General features: G+C 42.7%; 1 protein-coding gene across 2 annotated transcripts in view; it reads left to right on the top strand.

Annotated features, from left to right (window-relative positions):
• The window catches only part of LOC145411983 (uncharacterized), a 29,582-nt gene extending 10,598 nt beyond the window's left edge, over nucleotides 1-18,984 (top strand). The window contains exons 2-4 of one of the 2 annotated variants that reach the window (XR_013899498.1): nucleotides 8,783-8,971; nucleotides 14,062-14,255; nucleotides 18,882-18,984. Coding sequence is in view for 1 of the 2 variants with exons in the window: in XM_080281953.1 (XP_080138079.1) it covers nucleotides 8,783-8,971; nucleotides 12,362-12,664 (492 nt within the window). In the remaining variant the exon portion in view is untranslated. Of the gene's footprint in view, nucleotides 1-8,782; nucleotides 8,972-12,361; nucleotides 14,037-14,061; nucleotides 14,256-18,881 lie in introns of those variants that run through there. The other variant, XM_080281953.1, reaches the window with a different exon arrangement.
• Nucleotides 18,985-19,356: the final 372 nt, after the last annotated feature.

Genomic DNA, 19,356 nt, shown 5'->3' with positions numbered 1-19,356 from the left:
TATATATATATATATATATATATATATATATTTATATATGTTGCCAGACGCCGTAATCCCGTAAGACGTGGCCACAAACAAATCACCTCCATGTCGCCCTGTCCCCTGCCATTTCATTGCCCTGCTCCCAGCTCACACCCCCCTCTCTCATATACCTCTCCACTCCATCCCTCTATCTCATCCTTGGCCTCCCCTCCTTCACCCCCCCCCTTCACCTCACTCACATACACTCTCATCGTCAGTCTCTCACTCTCCATCCTCTCAACATGGCCAGACCACCTCAGTGTCTTTCTCCTAATGCTTCCTATCACATCCACACCACAACGCACCTTCACTTTCTCAGTTGTCAGTCTGTCTCTCCATGTAACTCCACATGCTCCTCACAAATAACTCATTTCCACTGCACTCACTCATGACTTCTGTCCCTCCAACAAGGAGGGATATATATATATATATATATATATATATATATACTCCCATCTTTCCTGTCACTTCTTATTGCTTTTTCCTTACAGGTGGCTTTACATTGAGTGTTAAGCCAAATGGTTTCCTGTAAGCCAAGAAACCATTTACAATGCTGGGTGGTAACCATATAACCAAACCATGCATGCTCCCTGCGTGTCAACAAGTGGGTTTGTGGAGGGTCAGTGCCCCTCCTCGTAAAACAAATAACTCAAAGTCAAATGGCCACCCCTTGCGGGATTGTGGCGTCTGGCAATAGATAGACAGATAGACATATATACACATACAGTAATCCCCGTACTATCCAGACGCTCACTTTCCGGCCATCCCCACTTACCGGATATTTTGGTCCCGGGATCCAATATTCCCAAAATGGGCCAAAAATCTCAAAAAATTTGAAAAAAATCTGACTTTTTTTTTCCCCGTAATTTGAACTTGGCGCGCATAGCGCGGACCAGCTGTGTTTTGGTGCATAGTTCCACCCCCGTCCACTAGAGCGCCCCTGCATCCTCCCCACTTACCGCCCGTCTCTTGTTGTGAGTGCACGCTGGTCATCATGGCCACCCACGTGCTCACTTTTGTGGTGGTGCCTTACCTGCTGCAGGCTCTGCTGCTGCTCTCCTGCCTCGTGTTAGTGTGTGTGATGATGGCCCCGCCGCCTGAGAAGAGGAAGAGAGTGGTTTTGACTCTGGAGAAGAAGAGGGAGATATTGGACAAGGTGGACACGGGATGGTCAACCTCATGCATCCTCCATGAATTCAGCCTGGCCCGATCTAATTTGTTTGATATCTAGAGATCCCAAGACAAACTCATGCAGTACACGGCTGACTTCTTGAAGAACAAACGCAACGTGGAGAGGAAGATGATGTTTACTCCCCGGTATACAGAAGTCGACTGCTCCACGTTGATTTAGTATCGACAGCAACGTGCTGCTGGTGTGTGGCTCGGAGCTGAAGGCTGCTGCTGAGAAGTTCACAAGGCTTCACGACGCCCCAGACTTCGAGGCATCCAAGGGTTGGCTCTTCGTGTTCAAGTTACAACATGGCCTTACCAACCGTAAGGCCCATGGCGAAGCTTTGGACGCCAACTAGGGTGGAGTAGAGGAGTTTTGGCACATGATGAAGTGCATGATCGACAGGGTCAAGTCAACAACGCTGACGAAACTGGTTTTTTCTATCGCTCTTTGCCAACAAACACTCTAGCTGAGGAGACGGAGAACCGTGTACCTGGCTGCAAGCTGTCCAAGCAACGGATATCTGCTTTGTGTTGTGCCAACGCTAACGACATGCACCAGCTTAAGCCCGTTATTGTTGGCCGTGCAAAGCAGCCTCGGTGTCTTCGTAGGGTGATGGATGTCCTTCCTGTCGTTTGGTACCATTCTTTGAAGGCATGGTTCACTGCCCAGATCTTCAAAGACTGGTTCCACAACCATTTCGTCAAGGAGGTCATCCATTACCAGACGAAGACACTGGGAATCCTGCGCGACCAGAAAAGGCCCTCCTTCTCCTCGACAATGCACCTGCTCACCCGTGCGACAAGGACTTGGTGACTGAGAATGGGCGCATTAGGTGCATGTTTCTGCCACCTAATACGACTGCTCTCATCCAACCAATGGACCAAGGAGTGATCGTGGCAACGAAGAGGCTGTACTGACGAAAGTTCCTGGACGAGGTGATGGTTGTTCTCAAGGACGAGGACGAGCGCAGGGAGGGACGGGACACGCAAGACCAGCGGACTTTGGAAAACCTTTGCTGCTACAACATCAAGTCTGCCATTTACAACTGGGCCAGTGCATGGAAGGAAGTCCCTGTCAAGACTCTAGAAAATGGTTGATCTTGTTTGCTTCTCAGAACGGATGTGGAGCACGATTTCCTAGGTTTTGACGTGGATGACTTCCATGCACATCTACGTGCGAATGGCGACGATGTTGATGTGGATGAAGTGCGTGAGTGGTTGGATGACGACGAGGGCGATCCTGGGTATCAGACCATGTCTGATATCGAGATCGCATCTTCAGTTGCAGGTGTCAGTACCCAGCTTGAAGATTCCGACGATGATGCGGACTCCTCTCAACGTGACACTACTCCAGCCATCCCCAAGCTGAGCGCACTCCGGAAACACGTAGAGTTTGTTCTCGGCTACCTGGACCACCTGGACTGCAACAGGGAGATGAGGCCCTTGGGACTTGTGGAGGAAGTGCGCGCTTTCAGGCAGCGCATCATTAATCGCCAAAAACGTCATTCCTTGCATCAATCAGCCATTGACAGCTTTTTCAGACCTGTGACCCCCGCTGTGCCCAGCTCTGGCTCCACACCATTGCCTCCCCAAGACAGGCCCTCATCCTCCAAGCCACAGCCCAGCACATCAGGCACGGTGGAGTCATCACTTGACATGTTTGCAGCTCTCTTCAGAGTCATCTTCTGCAGTGGGTACTCCATCACCACGACCCAGCGACGCACCCCTAGGCCACCTGCATCAGCTACTCTCAGACTCTGACAGTGAATAAACAGCAAGCACTCGCCACTAGACCACACAGGAATTTACAGTGTTGTGCAGTGAAAGAAACAGTGCGTAGTGTTAAGAAATTAGAATTGTGAGTGCAAAGACTAAAATGCAGAGTGCAATACTGATTTTATTGATGTTCACTGGAGCGCAGATTACACTAGAGTGTGTTAAGAAAATGGATTTATGAGTGCAAAGACTTTTAGTGCAGAGTGCAACACTTATTTCATTAAGGTGCAATGGTGCACAAGTAAGACTAGAGTGTGCAGTGTTAAGAGAATGGGATTCTGAGTGCAAATGACTAAGTTCAGTGCAAGACTTCATGTACAGTGTACTGCAGGTGCTTCAGGTACTCCTTTTTACTGTCAGAGTCTGAGAGGAGGCGGGTTATTCATCAAGATGGCCAGGGACTTGTTGTAAGTACCCAGAATGTTTCATATTGTACTGTATTTTCCCTACTTACCTCTTAAACCTTATTTCACTCTTTTATGTCCCTTATTGGTGTGAATAGGGTCTTAGGTGCTATGCATGTGCAGTAGGGAGGTGTTTTTCTGAGTTAGGGTAGGTTAGGGTCCATAAGTACCAGTCCTGGAGCCAGGGACTGGTTGTAAGTACCCAGAATGTTTAATATTGTATAAACTCACCTCCAAAACCTCATTCTCTGGTTCTTTTGCATTTATTTCAGTCTTTTATGTCCCTTATTGGTGTGATTTGGGTCTTAAATAGGTGTTATGCATGTCCAGAGGGATTTGTGTAGGTGTTTTTCTGAGCCAGGGTAGGTTAGGGTCCATAAGTACAAGTCCAGGAGGCTGGGGCCCACTTTCTGGACATGCTTTTGGCTCTTTTACATCGGAAAGTGGAGGGATTGGATGAAGCAGAGAAAGATAGATTTTGGGATGATTTAATACGTGTAGTGGGTGGTATGCGGGATGATGAGATAGTGATTTTGGGAGGGGACTTAAATGGTCATGTAGGTGAAGCAGCACAAGGTTATGAAGGAGTGCATGGGGGATGTGCGTATGGTCTAAGGAATGCAGAAGAGGAAAGGATACTCGAGTTTGGGGAGGCAATGGACATGATTGTGTGCAACACATATTTTAGGAAGAGAAACAGTAGGTTAATTACATATGAGTCTTGGGGAAATAGCAGTCTGATAGATTATTTTGTGGTTAGGAGGGCCGATAGGAGGTTATTGAGGGATGTTAAAGTTATAGGAAGTGAGGAGTGTGTGCAGCAGCACAAAAAATATTGATTTGTGATATGGTGCTTAAAGAACAAGTGATGAAAAAGAGGACTTATGTACCTAGGAGGAAAATATGGAAGCTGAAAAACCAAGTAGTAAGGGATGCCTTCTATAGCGAGTTGGAGAGTGGTGGCTGAACAGGGAGCGGTAGACAGAGGCGTTAATGAACAGTACAGAGCCCTCGAGAACAATTTCTTGAGAGTTACTGATGTAACATGCGGTTGGACAAGAGGACCACCAAGACATAAAGTAACTTCGTGGTGGGATGAGGGTGTAGAAGCTGCAGTTAAGGAGAAAAGAAGGCTTTTCCAGGAATGGAAGAAGGGTGGTTGCAAAGAGGAATATTTGGCTGCCAAGCGGAAGGCTAGAAGAGAGGTATACAGGGCAAAGTCTGAGTCACAGAGACTATTACTCGATAACCTAAATCATGGGGAAAGGAAAAATATGATATTTAGGGTGGCAGGTCAGGTGAAGAGGGATAATCAGGATATTATAGGTGAGCAGTGTGTGAAGAATGATGAAGGAAGGGTAGTGGTGAACAGTGAGGATATTAAAGATGCATGGAGAGAGCATTATAACCGGTTGTTGACTGAGGAGTTTGACTGGGACAGGGAAGGTTTGGACCCAGCAGATCCAGTGTCTGGCCCTTGGTCTTTGATTGATACTGCTACTGTGAGTGAGGCAATAGGCAGGATGAGGGTGGGGAAGGCAGCTGGTGTGTCTGGGTTGACTGCCGAAATGTTGAAGGCCTCAGGAGATATAGGGGTGAGTTTAGTCACTGACCTGATAAATAGGATTATTTATGAGTGTGTTGTTCCAGATGATTGGCTGAAGAGTGTAATTGTAAATGTGTATAAAGGGAAGGATGATGCCCTGGAAAGAGGAAATTATAGAGGTATAAAGCTTTTAGATCAGATAATGAAGGTAATGGAGAGAGTTTTAGAAGGTATGATTAGAGAAAGAGTGAATATTGATGAGATGCAGTTTGGGTTTATGCCAGGTAAGGGGACCACTGATGCTATATTCATTGTTCGTCAGCTTCAGGAAAAATATATTGGTAGGAGAAGGGATCTTTATTTTGTTTTTGCTGATTTGGAAAAGGCCTTTGACAGAGTCCCTAGAGAGGTGGTGAAGTGGGCAATGAGAAAGCTTGGCTTGGAGGAGTGGCTGGTTAGGGTGGTTATGGCTATGTATGTGGGTGCTCACACCCAGGTGAGAGTGAATGGAGATTTGAGTGATGAGTTTTCCATGAATGTTGGTGTGCATCAGGGGTCAGTCTTGAGTCCCAAGTTGTTTATCATGGTACTTGAAGCCCTTTCACGTGACTTTAGAAACGGACTCCTGTGGGTGTTGTTGTATGCTGATGATTTGTTGTTGATTGCAGAGAACGAAAGGGAGGCGGAGGAAGGTTTAGGAAGTGGAGAGATGGTATGGGGCACAAGGGTTTAAGGGTAAATGCAGATAAAACAAAAGTGATGATATCTAGGGTAGGTGGTGGTACTGTCAAAGACAAGGGAGAGTGGCCATGTGCAGTTTGCCACAAGGGCGTGGGAAGCAATTCCATCTTGTGCGGTGTGTGTGATAAATGGGTGCATAAGAAATGTAGTGGTATCAGAGGTAGACTGCGAGATAATGCTGATTTTATGTGTACGGCGTGTCTGGGTGAGCAGGTGGAGATTGTCAGACGTGAAAGGATTGAACATGCTGGTGAATCTCTTGAGTGTGTGGAAGAGTTTTGTTATTTCGGAGACATGTTGTGTGCTGGAGGTGGGGCTGGAGCTAGCTCCGTGGCTAGGGTGAGAAGTGGTTGGAAGAAGTTCAGGGAGCTCTTGCCTCTCCTGAGATTGAGAGGACTCTCCCTACGTGCTAAGGGGTCTTTGTATGCAGCATGTGTCAGGAGTGTAATGCTGTATGGTAGTGAGACCTGGGCAGTGAAGGAGGAAGATATTTGCCGGCTCAGACGTACAGAAATGACAATGATTAGGTGGATGTGCAGTGCATCCCTGCGTCCAAGGCCTGGAGGGGCTGGGTTTACGATGGAAGAGTTGAGAGGTAGGATGGGACTGGGGTGTATTGTTGTTGTGATGAGGAGAGGTAGATTGAGATGGTTTGGACATGTGGAGAGGATGGGGGATGATAATTGGGTGAGGAAGGTGAGAAGTGTTAATATTGGGGGTGGGGTTATGAGGGGTAGACTGAGAAAGACGTGGGACGAGGTCATTAAGTGTGACCTCAGGGTTAAGGGACTGAACAGGGAGGCTGCAATGGATCATGCAGTGTGGAGAGCCGCCATTAGGTGACGAAGGCCGACACGTGCAAGCATGTTGGAACCTTTAAAAAACGAAAACGAATATATATATATATATATATATATATATATATATATACTGTAAATGCCTTGACTTAGTAATCCCATTTTTTGTAGGCTGGCAGGTTAAGTATGTTAGTTAGTTGAGATGTTCAAGGAAAAATGTTGCATATGCTTCAATAGCCTTGCTATGAAATATGGGATTGAGAATGGAGGCTGCAGTACGACCATAGACTGCACGAAGATTTGGTGGTGCCCACATTAACTATTGAATATCAGAAGTCTGAAATGATGTGACAGTAAAAAATCAAGTGTCAGAGCAATGGAGATGGGATTTTCAGGAATGTGCGATCTGCATAGATTGAATAGTTATGGTAGGGTGATGAAACAGATGATTGTGAGTTTGAAGGTGAGAGGACATATGGTAGCCCAAGAAGGATGGATATGGTAAATAAATGTTTAAGAAAGAAACTATGGTAGGGAAATTAAGGAAGCTGAGTAACTGACAAGGGATTCAAATGGATATACTGTATTAACCACAGTATTTATAAAGATGCCCATGACAAAGGTTGCCCTTTTTGGAGAGGGGGGGGGGAAGTGGGGCAGTAGGATGACTATCCACCTGGTGTTTGTGCAACACATTTATAATGGAAAATGCAGTGCAATAAAATAAAGTACCAGTATTCATGTTTGCTCTCAAACCCTTGTGGGGCACGAGGGTAGAGTAAATGCGGATAAAATAAGAGAGATTATATCTTGAGCTCACTGTGGTACTGTCAAAGCAGAAGGAGTGTGGCCATGTGCAGTTTGTGACAAGGATGTGATAAGTAACTCAATCTTATGCAGTGTTTGTGATAAGTGGGTGCATAAGTGATGTAATGGTGTTAAAGGTAGGGTGTGAAATCATGATTATTTTGTGTATATGGTGTGTTAGGGAGAGCATGTAGAGATTTAGAGATGTGAAAGCATTGATCATGCTGGAGAGTCTCTTGAGCATATGGAGGGAGTTTTGTTATTTGGGGGACACGTTATTTGCTGGAGGTAGGGCTCTGTGGCTAGGGTAAGGAGTGGTTCAGTGAAGTTCAGGGAGCTGTTGCCTCTTCTGACACTGAGAGGGCTTTCCTTCTGTGCTAAGGGATCCTTGTATGTGGCATGTGTTAGGGGTGTAATGCTGTATGGTAGTGAGACCTGGGCAGTAAAGGAAGAGGATAGTCATAGGCTCAAATGTACGGAAATGACAATGATTATATGGATGTCTAATGTATCCTTGAATGTGAGGCCTGGGGGCTAGGATTGTGGCTGAAGAGCTGAGAGGAAGGATGGGACTTCAATGTACTGGTGGTGTGAAGAGGAGTAGATTGAGGTATATATTTGGGATGTTGAGCTTGGAAGATAAAAGTTGGATGCAGATGGTGAGAGGTGTGAATGTTGAGGGTTAGGTTGTGATAGGCAGTCCAATAAAGATATGGGATTAGGTCATAGTATGTGACCTCAGGGATAAGGGACCGACTGGGGAGGTTGCCAGATTGAGCAGGAGAGAGCTGCCATTAGATAACCAAGGCCATTGTATGCAAAACATGTTGGACCTTGTATATGATATGTGCCGATATTTTTTTGAGGTGAAGCCAGAATATAAATTTTCATTTTGGTGAATTATTTAATTTTGCTCTTGCTTTTTCATTGCCAGTGATTGATGAGGAAGACGGTTTGCAGCAGTCAAGCCTTGGCCTGAGTTTGTGAATATTTATATGGTTAAAATAATAACATCTTACATCCTAGGACATTTGTCAAAAGTACACTTGATAGGAACTGCAGCAATAGCTACAGTATGTTTACACACACTATGGAATGTTTAAATTATTCTGGTACAGGGTATTTTTAACATGGTCCCTTGGTCTTTTAATCATTGACAAAACAGATTCTCTCTCTCTCTCTCTCTCTCTCAGACCTGACCATGCTGTCCATGTGTCATCATTGCATGGTCTATAGTATTGACACCTCAGCACCTAGTACTGTAATTGCATTTTGTGCACACTTTGTACATTAATTTTCCACACATTCACAAGACTATCCCTCTCATCTTTTAGTGATCAACATTAAAATTGCAGATGCACTGATATGCTGTACTCAGTCATTACATTCATCAAAATTCAGACATTAATGTGAAGGGCTTTTCTGTTGCCTTTCTTTCCTTCAGAGTACCGTACATTACATTAACGCACTATACTGGTAATTAAATTTTATTAATGCAGTCTTGGCAATTTCAGGGCGAGATGAACAAGCCATGGGTAACGGAAGGCATGAAGAATGAGATTATGAAGAAGCATAAACTACATCAAAAGGCTAAAAAGACCAAGAGCAAGGAGGACTGGGATGAATTTAAGGAACAACGGAACAAAGTGACCACTATGCTGCGTGAAGCCAAACTAGAATATATCGGTGCACACCCTGAAGAGGTAAGTCTTCACAGCAACTGACTCTAGTGACACTCCTGGGGGAATTCATGCAGGGCAGGCTGGTGCCACTTGGCTACTTGCATTTTTAGCTTTGACTGTAAAATCTGTTCAGTGTAATAAATTTCATGTCATAGTTAATTTTTTTAATGCCGAAAAGGAGAATTACAAGTTGTCTGGTATAGGCCCATGTAAAACTGTATTTAGATTGTATCATTAGCTCTGTAGTATTTTACTTGTAGTTGCAAAAATTATCATCTTCTTTTTCATTTTTGAAGGCTTCAACATGCTTGCATGTGTCGGCCTTGGTCACCTAATGGTGGCTCTCCATGCTGCTCGATCTCTGGCAGCATCCTTGTTTAGTCCCTTAACCCAGAGGTCTCACTCAGTGACCTTGTCCCAGGTCTTTTTCAGTCTACCTCTCACTACCCTACCCACAGTATTAACACTTCTCACTTTCTGCACACAATTGTCATCCTCCATTCTCTCCCCATGCCCAAACCATCTCAATCTACCTCTCCTCATCACAACGTCAATACACTCCAGTCACATCCTACCTCTCAACTCTTCCATCATAAACCTAGTCCCCTCAGGCCTTGCACTCAAGAATGCACCGCAGATCCACCTAATCATTGCCATTTCTGTACATTTGAGCCTGCGAATATCCTCTTCCTTTACTGCCCAGGTCTCACTACCATAACAGCATTACATTCCAAACATATGCTATCTATCTATCTATATACCTAGTCTGCATCCCCCATGGAAAGGGAGGTAGCCGAGACAGGACGACAAACTCCCCATTTACTCGTCCATTCAAACACAGTCATTCACATCTTAGCCCCAAAGGGGAGAAGGGACAGATCCTTACTGCACCACACCACACATGGGTCAACTGCGCAGTGCAATCAGTGACATCCGCAGCAGGGCCCAACAGCAGAGCTGGTTTACCCCTGCCACATCATAATAGACCCATCCCCTTACTCGCACCTGACCTGACTAGCTAATCAGACCAAATGCGGGAGAATATCCCCTCAGGGCTGCGTCATCATTTATTCATTCACAATTACTCTCTATTTATTTCTGTCACTCACAGCCACTCTTCCTTGCTCAACAGACATCCCTCTCGCATCAAGCGCTCTCTTCACATTGTCCATCCATCCTATTCGTGGTCTCCCTCTCAGCCTTACACCTCTCACATCAGATCTAGTTATCTTTTTCACCAGTCGCTCATTATCCATTCTCTCCATATGCCCAAACCATCGCAACACCTTCTGCTCAACTCTACCAGCCATCTCCCGAACAACTGCAGTTCTCCTTCGCACTTGATCCATACACGTCACTCCACACATACTCCTCAGACACCTCATCTCCATTACATTCAAACTTTTCCTCTCTGCTACACCCATATTCCATATTTCAGCCCCATATAACGCAGTCGGTACCACGACACCCTCATACAGCCTTCCCTTTACATCCATTCTAAGCGAACGACATCTAAACACTTTTTTCATTCCTCCCAGCACTATTCCTACTTCATTTATTCTAAACTTCACTTCTGCATCTATTCTTCCATCCATAGCAACATGCGACCCTAAATATTTAAAACACTCCACCTCCTCAAGCAACTCACCATTCAAAACTATATTCATCCCCCTACCATCTACATATGCGGCATACAAATATCCCTTAGCACGGAGGGAGAGCCCTCTCAGTGTCAGGAGAGGCAATACCTCCTTAAACTTCTTCCAAGCACTCCTCACTCTAGCCACAGAGCTAGCTCCTGCCCCACCTCCACCACATAACATGTCCCCCAAATAACAAAACTCTTCCACACACTCAAGAGACTCACCAGCAAGTTCAGTCCTTTCACACCTGGCAATGTCCATATGCTCTCCCCGACACACCACACACATGAAATCAGCATTATCTCACAGTCTACTTCTTATACCACTACATCTCTTATACATCCATTTATCACAAACACTGCACAAGATGGAATTACTTCCCACGCCTTTGCAACAAATCGCACATGGCCACTCTACATCTTCATTGACAGTATTACCCCCCAGCCCTAGATGCCATCACTTTTGTTTTATCTGCATTTACTCTTAAGCCTTTGTGCCCCATACGATCTCTCCATTTCCTAAATCTTTCTTCCATCTTCCTTTCATTCTCTGCAGCCAACACCAAATCATCAGCATACAACATCTTCCATGGGAGTCAATTTCAGGAGTCACTTGAGAGGGCATCAAGTACCATGATAAACAACAAGGGGCTCAAGACTGACCCCCTGACGCACACCAACATTCACAGAAAACTCATCGCTCATATCTTCATTCACCTTTACCCAGGTGTGAGCACCCACATGCGTAGCCATTACGACCCTAACCAGCCACTCCTTGATCCGAAGCTTTCTCATTGCCCACCTCACCACCTTTGTAGGGACTCTGTCAAAGGCCTTCTCCAAATCACCAAAAACAAAGTAGAATTCCCTTTTCTTTCCTCTGTATTTTTCCTGAAGCTGTCGAACAATTAATATGGCATCAGTGGTCCCTTTGCCAGACATAAACCCAAACTGCATCTCATCAATATTCACTCTTTCTCGAATCATACCCTCAAGAACTCTCTCCATTACTAAGCTTTATGTCTCTATAATTTTCTCTTTCCAATGCATCATCCTTCCTCTTGTACAGTATAATGTTGAGGTAGTGTTTCCTTATGGTATTTGCATACCTAACTCAGCAATATTTAATGGTGATTAAATAATGCTGGAGTTATTAACTAGCCAGAGTGTCACCAGCCTCCCTCTTGATTCACTGATCATCGATGGGGGAGCTGAAGCAAGACGACTTAATGCAAGGTGATGTTGTCAGTGGTTGTTTTGTGGACTGTATGACCCACTATTGGAATATATGTTTAAAAATTATTGACAAAATTATAGCAGTACTGTATTTAGTTTTGCACTGCATAAATTGCCACGTTTCCTTTTTATGAGAACATCACCTTTGGCCCTGCCTGTGGGAATGGTCTGGGTACATCAAATATTAAATTTTACCTGAACCACTGATGCATGAGCTGAATTGCTCTTTTTCATTTGAATGTAAAGATAAAATTTTTGTTTAATTTATGCCTTAAATTTACAGGCTTTGCTCTGAATGTACAGTAATGTCTTATAATACATTACATACAGTCTTTGTCAGCAGTATGCTGAACAGTATTACTTAACTTTATTATAATGGCCTGAGTTTCCAGTACACTATTGCATAATCCAAATTAGTGTTGTTGTGGTTGTTGGTTGTGGTGTAAGTGGTCCCTCCTGTTGCTCTGCTGGTAGTGGACCAGGCCCAGGCCCAACCCATGCCATATTAACATTATATTTCACACAATTTACAGGATGTGGATAAAATATTGGCGGAAGCAGCCATGCAAGGCAACATTAAAGATGAGGAAAGTAAAGGGGAGGCGTCAGCCACTAGTGAAGCTAATGCGGACAGTTCGGACGCCCCCGAGGGGGATGGGGCAAAACCCCAGGCCATGGACCAGGCAGAGGAGAACGGGGAGAGTGTAGTGGATCAAAAAGAGTTAATCAAGGAGGAAACAATGGCTCCCCAAGCCTCGGATATACCTGTAATAGAGGGTGTAAAATCTGAGAGCAATGGGAACAGCCAAGTGGAAGCTAAAGCACCTGGTCAATAGGCTCTCAGCCGTGACCACCACCACCCTGCCACTGCTACTCTCATACTAGCTCTAATTTCATTCTATTTAACTGTATTTTGAATTAGTGTTATGCTCCATACTTTTAGACGTAGAAATTACATTTTAATGAAGAAAAGTCCCATAAGTCAGTTTTACACTAAATTCATTTACAGTATCACAACATACAAAGTATTTCTTAAGTGTCCAGATAAAGTCAGTAATTTTAAAATAAGGTTATGAGATCTTGTATCAATATCTCTCTTTATTTTACTAGTATTGTGCAATGGAGACCAGTCTCATTATTTAGTGTTTTCATATAGGTTAAGGAAAATAAATTTATAGTAAACAAAATGGGTGTTTAAATATAAAGTAGCATGGTAATGGCAATAATTGTCTCCCAGTGGCCCACTTACTTGGAAAGGTTGCATGACTAAAATTATTTTAGGAGCAACTTGATATAGATGTCATATCCTTGATTCAAGTGTTTTTAATGTTTTAAATGAGTTCATGCAATCTTATTATTACCTACTTCATATTTTATGGCAGCAGTGTGTGTCACTTGAGTTAGTCACCACAGCACACATTGACCTTCCAATCATCCCAGTTCTCAATGATGTATGAAGTCAAGCCCTGTGTTGTGAGTGGTGTCTGAATGTGCTGTGGCCATATTGAATAGGGTGGTGTTAGGTGCTTGTGTTAGGGCACTGCCTCACTGATCCTCTCCTCTCGGGAATAAGGCATTGTCAAAATTCCCAGTGCTGGTTCATTATTATTCATCATATTCCTACTCATTTCTCATCTTGTTTATTTTTATTACTTTATTTTGATTTTTAGTTAGTACAGTTTGTAAGCACTGTGTTTACTTTACCATGTCACCTCTGTGCTGGATTAAGATCTCACTTCCCTCAAACCATTTATCAGTGATCAGAAAGAGTTATTATTCCTCAGCATATCAGTACTTGAGTCTGTTTGCACTGTGGTGACATGGCTTGCTCATTATTTACCTAATAGTGGCATAACAAAATATGCCCCCAAAACTGTCAAGACTCTTAGCTGCCGGAATCAGCATCGGTCTGTGGCTCAGCAGGTAAAGTGGCCCATCAGCTCAGGCTGACTTGTTTCACCAGCTCTATGCTGATCATTTTGTTGTCACTTCAGTATTGTGTGTTAATCTTATGTAAACATACAAAGTTAATAGATTTTTTTCATGAATAACAGTGCTTTTTGTACAAAATTCTTGTAACTGAAAATTTTTTTTCTTAAATGCCTTGCGAAGCTGTAGCAAAATCCATAGTAGATGTAGCCTACACAGTGTGGAATGTTTAGATATCTGTATGGTAAGTTGGTTGTTTTTCTGCTATAATCACATATAATAACAATATTTGTTGTGTCAACAGTGACCTTCACATGGCTGGCTGGCTCCAGCAAACTTCTTCAAACAACCACTGACCACCAGTGCCCAGCCTTGACCAGCAGTTTGCCAGCCTGGGTACCCGACGCCCGCATCACCTCAGTGATCCAAACATCCTTAGTGTACTCACTTCACACCATACTTCTGTTCTCAAGTACTCACCATATAGTCTGCTCACATGTAAGTTCATTAGCTATTGTTACCTTACTTGGTTTGTCATTGTAAAACAGCTAACTCCTTCAATGGTAACTGTAAAACAGTTAACTCCTTCTGTGGTAAGGGTTTCTCCTAACTGAATGAATTGGTATTAGACAGTCTTTATCATACAGTCCTTTAGGCCCATACCGGTATCTGGGATTACAGTGAAGTAAAAGATTACCAGTATTCAGAACAAAGCTTTGAACCACTTAAGTGTGAGGTGAGGTTTAGTCTATCAGGAGTTTAATCCTGTGAAGGTAGGAGTTAGTGCTGAACACAGTAAAACCTCTTTTACTTTGGACTTCAATAAGTTTGAAGCTCATGAGTTGGATGGAATTTTGGCTTGCCTGTACTGTACGGTACATTCACTATGTAGGAGCTCTTGTTGCTGTGCTCTTTATATTTTGCATTATGAAAAATTTTGCCATATTTGTGCAGTATTATAATGCTTGGTTAACTACTCATAATTCATGATGGAAGTCTGAGAAAAGTGTAGTTATTGGTAGGGCATCGGTACTTTCGTTTTTCACTGTCATTCAGCTGACCATCAAAGTTTCAAAGCTCTGTTTACCTTCAGAGTGCACATTAGAGAATGCCGCCTACTCAACTCCTCACATGCACTCTCGACTGCTTTCTTATAGGCACTGCTCGTTATTCGATGGGGTTATGTCAGGTCATACCTTAACGTATAACGAGTTTATCGTTAATTGGGAGATTGAAATACTGTACATTATAAAAGGGGGGTTACGTCAACTCAGCTTCCCAAAGTCACCTACCCAAGACTGAAACAAAAATGACAACCCACCTTAATCACTTCGTGTCGGTCCAAGTCGTCTCCAAGGCCAAAACAAACACTATCACGCCAATACAGGCAGCGTTACTCACGTATAGTAAATCGTTGCAACAACACAACAGTCACACTTGCATAACGTTGGCCTGGTGCTACACGATGTATAGGTCTACTGTAGCATGATGCTTGGCTGAGAGGTGATGATAGCAGGAGGGCACATGTGAATGAGTGGACAAGACAGGACTTTGAAGGGGTGGCGAGACTGCAACTGAACCAAAACATTGCTCTGCACGCTGGGGCTGCCATCTTGCATGAGACAAGTGATGGTCGCCTTGTGTGTGCTTGGCACTTCGTATGAAATTTTCCGAGGGCAGTATCGTTATAGCGGGAGATTCATCATAAATCGGATTTTGGGGTGGAACTTTTCTGCTGTCGTTGTAGTGAATTATTGTATACTGGGTCAACGTATAACGAGTAGTGACTGTACTTGTACAGTGGAGCCTTACTTGGAACAGTTCCACTCTCCCACATTATTTCAAGATATCTAAGTGTCCAGCAAGTGCATCTTAAATCTCAAAGATCAAAAAGAATTGCCTTGTGGAGACAGAGAGAGAATCACACAAAAAATTGAGATACGAATTGGATGCGATAAAGTTTTGTTTTTCACAGGAGTGCAAGGCACTAAGAATATTTGTTTATTACAGGACAGGGGTTCAGTTGAAATAAGAACTGAATATATTGAGAGCAAGAAGTATGTAAAGAGACTAGTGAAGAGGGAAATGAAAGAGATATATAATGATCTAGGAAGAAAAATGAATGCAACTTACTCTGAAAATAGGAAGTTATTCTGAAAAGAGGTGCAGAAATGTAGAAGTGACAGCGAAAAGAAATGAGAAAGTGTGAAGTATGGACCGGTAAGTAGTAAATTATTAACCCATGAGGATGAAGTAAGGAGCAGATGGAAAGAATATTTTGAAAGCCTGATGTATGGGAATAGAAAGGGCAGAGCCGCTGTAAACATGATTGGTTTTCTGGGTGTGCAAAGCAGGAATGCAGTGCCAGGAAACTTGACACTCACAGAGGTGAAGAACACTGAACCAGCTGAAAAATGGGAAAGCAGCTGGAGTTGATGAGGAGTATGCAGAGATGATTAAGTGTAGTGGAGAGAGCAGAATGAAATGCTTGTTGCAGATATGTAAGATGGCATGGATGAGTAAAACTGTGCCAGCAGAGTGGGAAAATGCTGTGATTGTACCCCTGTACAAAAAATAAAGGTGAACGAAGTGAGTGCAATAATTATCATGGCATAAGTTTATTGAGTGTTGTAGGGAAGGTATATGGAAGAATTATTGAGAAAGCAAGAGAGATATCAGAAGTCATAGTGAGTGATGAACAGGGTGGCTTTAGTAGTGGCAGAGAATGTGTGGATCAAATATTTGCAATGAGACAGATATTGGGGAAGGCTTTTGAGAAGGACTATCAGGTGTTTATGTTATTGATAAATCTGGGAAAAGCATACGACAAAGTAGACAGAGAAGAATTGTGGAAGGTTCTGGCATGTACGGTGTAGATGGTAAGCTGCTAGGTGCTGTCGAGTTTTTTATGATGGTGGTGAGGCACTTATACATCATTATCATGTCTTCCTCTTTCTCTTCTCTCATGCAACATAGGTATTTTAGCCTTTGTAACTTCTCGTGCTGCAATTCTTTCAAGTTTGGTATCATCTTAGTAGCCACTTTTTATACTTTCTCTGATTGATTGATTGATTTTTTTTTGCATCTGCAGCATATTCTAATCTAGGTCTTAACAGTCATTATCAATTTATTTAGCATATCTTCACTCATATAATTAAATGCTACCCCTACGTTCATTACAAGATTGTATGCTCCCCTGGTTATCATATTTATATGCTTGTATGGTGATAATCCCTGCAGTATTATTACACCCAAATTTTTCTTAAGTGCTGTATTGGCAGTGTATTCCATCCCCATTTTATAGTCCCATTTTGTTCTTCTCTTGCTTACACCCATCTCAAACACAAGACACTCACTGGTACTGTACTAGCATTAAATTCGTTCTTCCAATGTGGCTCCAACTGTACAGTTGATCCAAGTCCTCTTACAGCTTGTCTCATGTACAGTACAATTTGTCTTATAATTTTCGCATCATTGGCAAACATATTCCTATATGACTGAACTTCATTTTGTATATCATTTACATATACTGTGCAGTATGAGGAACATCATGGGTATCAAACCTGCTCTCTGGGGTACACCACTTATTTCTCCTTTCCACGATGAATTCATAGCTCTAATCATAGTCTGCCAGTAAGGTACTGTAACTATTCACTCATTTAAGTAAACCACCTTCAATACCACTTATACTTTTTAATATCCAAACAGCCTCTCTGAGATATGGTGCTCTGTCAAATGCCTTCCTATAAGCCAAGTAAATACAATTTACCCACCCATCTCTCTCCAGCAACACATTAATAACTATGTCTTGAAAACTCAGTAAGTCTGTAACACCTGAAGCACCTTCTCTAATGCCAGATTACCTTGAGGTAATTACCTTATTTTTCCTCTGAGCATGTACCCAAACTTTTCCTGATGATTTCTTCACACACTACAATTAATGCTAGTTAGTGACACTGGTTTGAAGTTTAATGGATCTTCTCTGTTCCCACTCTTACATATTGGTACTATTTTTGTTCTGTTCCAGTCTCTCAACAAGTCCCCTTGTTTAAAAAAAGGAACTCTCTATTATTTATAATATATTGGTTTACTACTGGTACTACTACCCAACCAGATATATTACCTGACACCATGGCTTATCTTACATCCACATTTTTCATTAACTCCAAGAGCTCCTCAGGTTAAGTTTATCATATTTGTTCTGTTCTGATTAATTTCAGGTCCCTGGAAATCCTCATCTCTACAGAAACTGTCTGCAATTTTTTCATTCACAATCTCAGACATGTCCTCCTCTTGTTCATAGACTGATGTGCCAACTGTTACTCTTATTATCCTGGTCTTTTGTTTCATTTTGCTCTTTTTATATCCATGAAATAATTTTGGACCACTATGTTTTTCCTCAAATTTGGCTATTGCTCTCTTCTAATACTCACATAATCATTTCTTAATCTCCTATCTCTCCCATTTGTGTGTGTGTGTGTGTGTGTGTGTGTGTGTGTGTGTGTGTGTGTGTGTGTGTGTGTGTGTGTTTTTTTTTTTTTTTTTTTTTTTCTGCATCTGTCAGTGAACCATTCTTTTATGCTTTCATGTTTAGTTCTAAGTTGGGAATGAATTTGTTAACACCTCCATTATATATCTCCTTACACGTGTGCATGTTTTTGTATCAGACTGCAAGCATAGTAAAAGCGCTGATTCTCATTGATTACTCACATTTCAGTGATATCGTCAGGTGTATGCAAAGTACAGTACTCTAGTCACTCCATCAAGAGCCAGCAAGAACTTCCAAGCAAAGCTAGTTGAAATAATATATGGAAGGAGAGTTACCTTCTAAGAATTAAATATGTTTGTAAGGGAGATGTGTTGTGAAGAGATTGCTAAAGGTTCAGCAAGGAATGCAAGTTTTGAAAAAGGAAGTTTTTAAAGAAAAGCTGAACTAAGTTAGCCAAGGCATGGGTATTTGCTAACATTTTCAGAATTTGGGGGGATGAGGCATTATAAGGATACAAGTACATGGAAGGAAACTGCAAGAAGGGACTGGAGGAAAATTGTATCACATCATTGTAATTGTATAATTTTCCATATTTAAAAAAATTCCTTTAGTATTAAATTTCTCCTTCTTTTCAGGTCACAGAAGGAGAAAGAATGTTGAGGATCCTCACTTGCATCTTTGATGTGAAAACTGTGATCAGCATCAACCTTGTGTACAGAATAAAACTGAAGATTCTGAGCTCTCCTATTTATTCATCCATTATTCTGCACTGAGGTCTTTATAGCACAAAACACTCCCCCCCCCCTTTTCCCCCCCCCTCCCCTGGCATATATATATATATATCTTTCTCATCTCATCAGCCGATTGAGTGTCCACTGCATGACCGGCCTATCCCAACCAAAGTGGGGACAATATAGCCAATGTATCTCTACCATGTGGCTTAGGCTGTCTGGTAGAGATTGTGTGTTGGGTGAGAAGTGCCTGTAAGTGTAACTGTAGTGTTGAAGTGGTTTTGGATGTGTGTGTAGTCTGTGAACCAAGTGTAATCGGCCCACGCAAGCCAAGTGGGTGCAAGCATACTTTATAATATGCAACACTGGTTCAACCACG

The sequence above is a fragment of the Coenobita brevimanus genome, chromosome 91 (assembly GCF_032717465.1).
Source record: "Coenobita brevimanus isolate Jiangsu-jjx chromosome 91, ASM3271746v2, whole genome shotgun sequence".
NCBI lineage: Eukaryota > Metazoa > Arthropoda > Malacostraca > Decapoda > Coenobitidae > Coenobita > Coenobita brevimanus.
The sequence above is the reverse complement of the archived record's forward strand: the minus strand, read 5'-3'. Positions and strand labels throughout refer to the sequence as shown.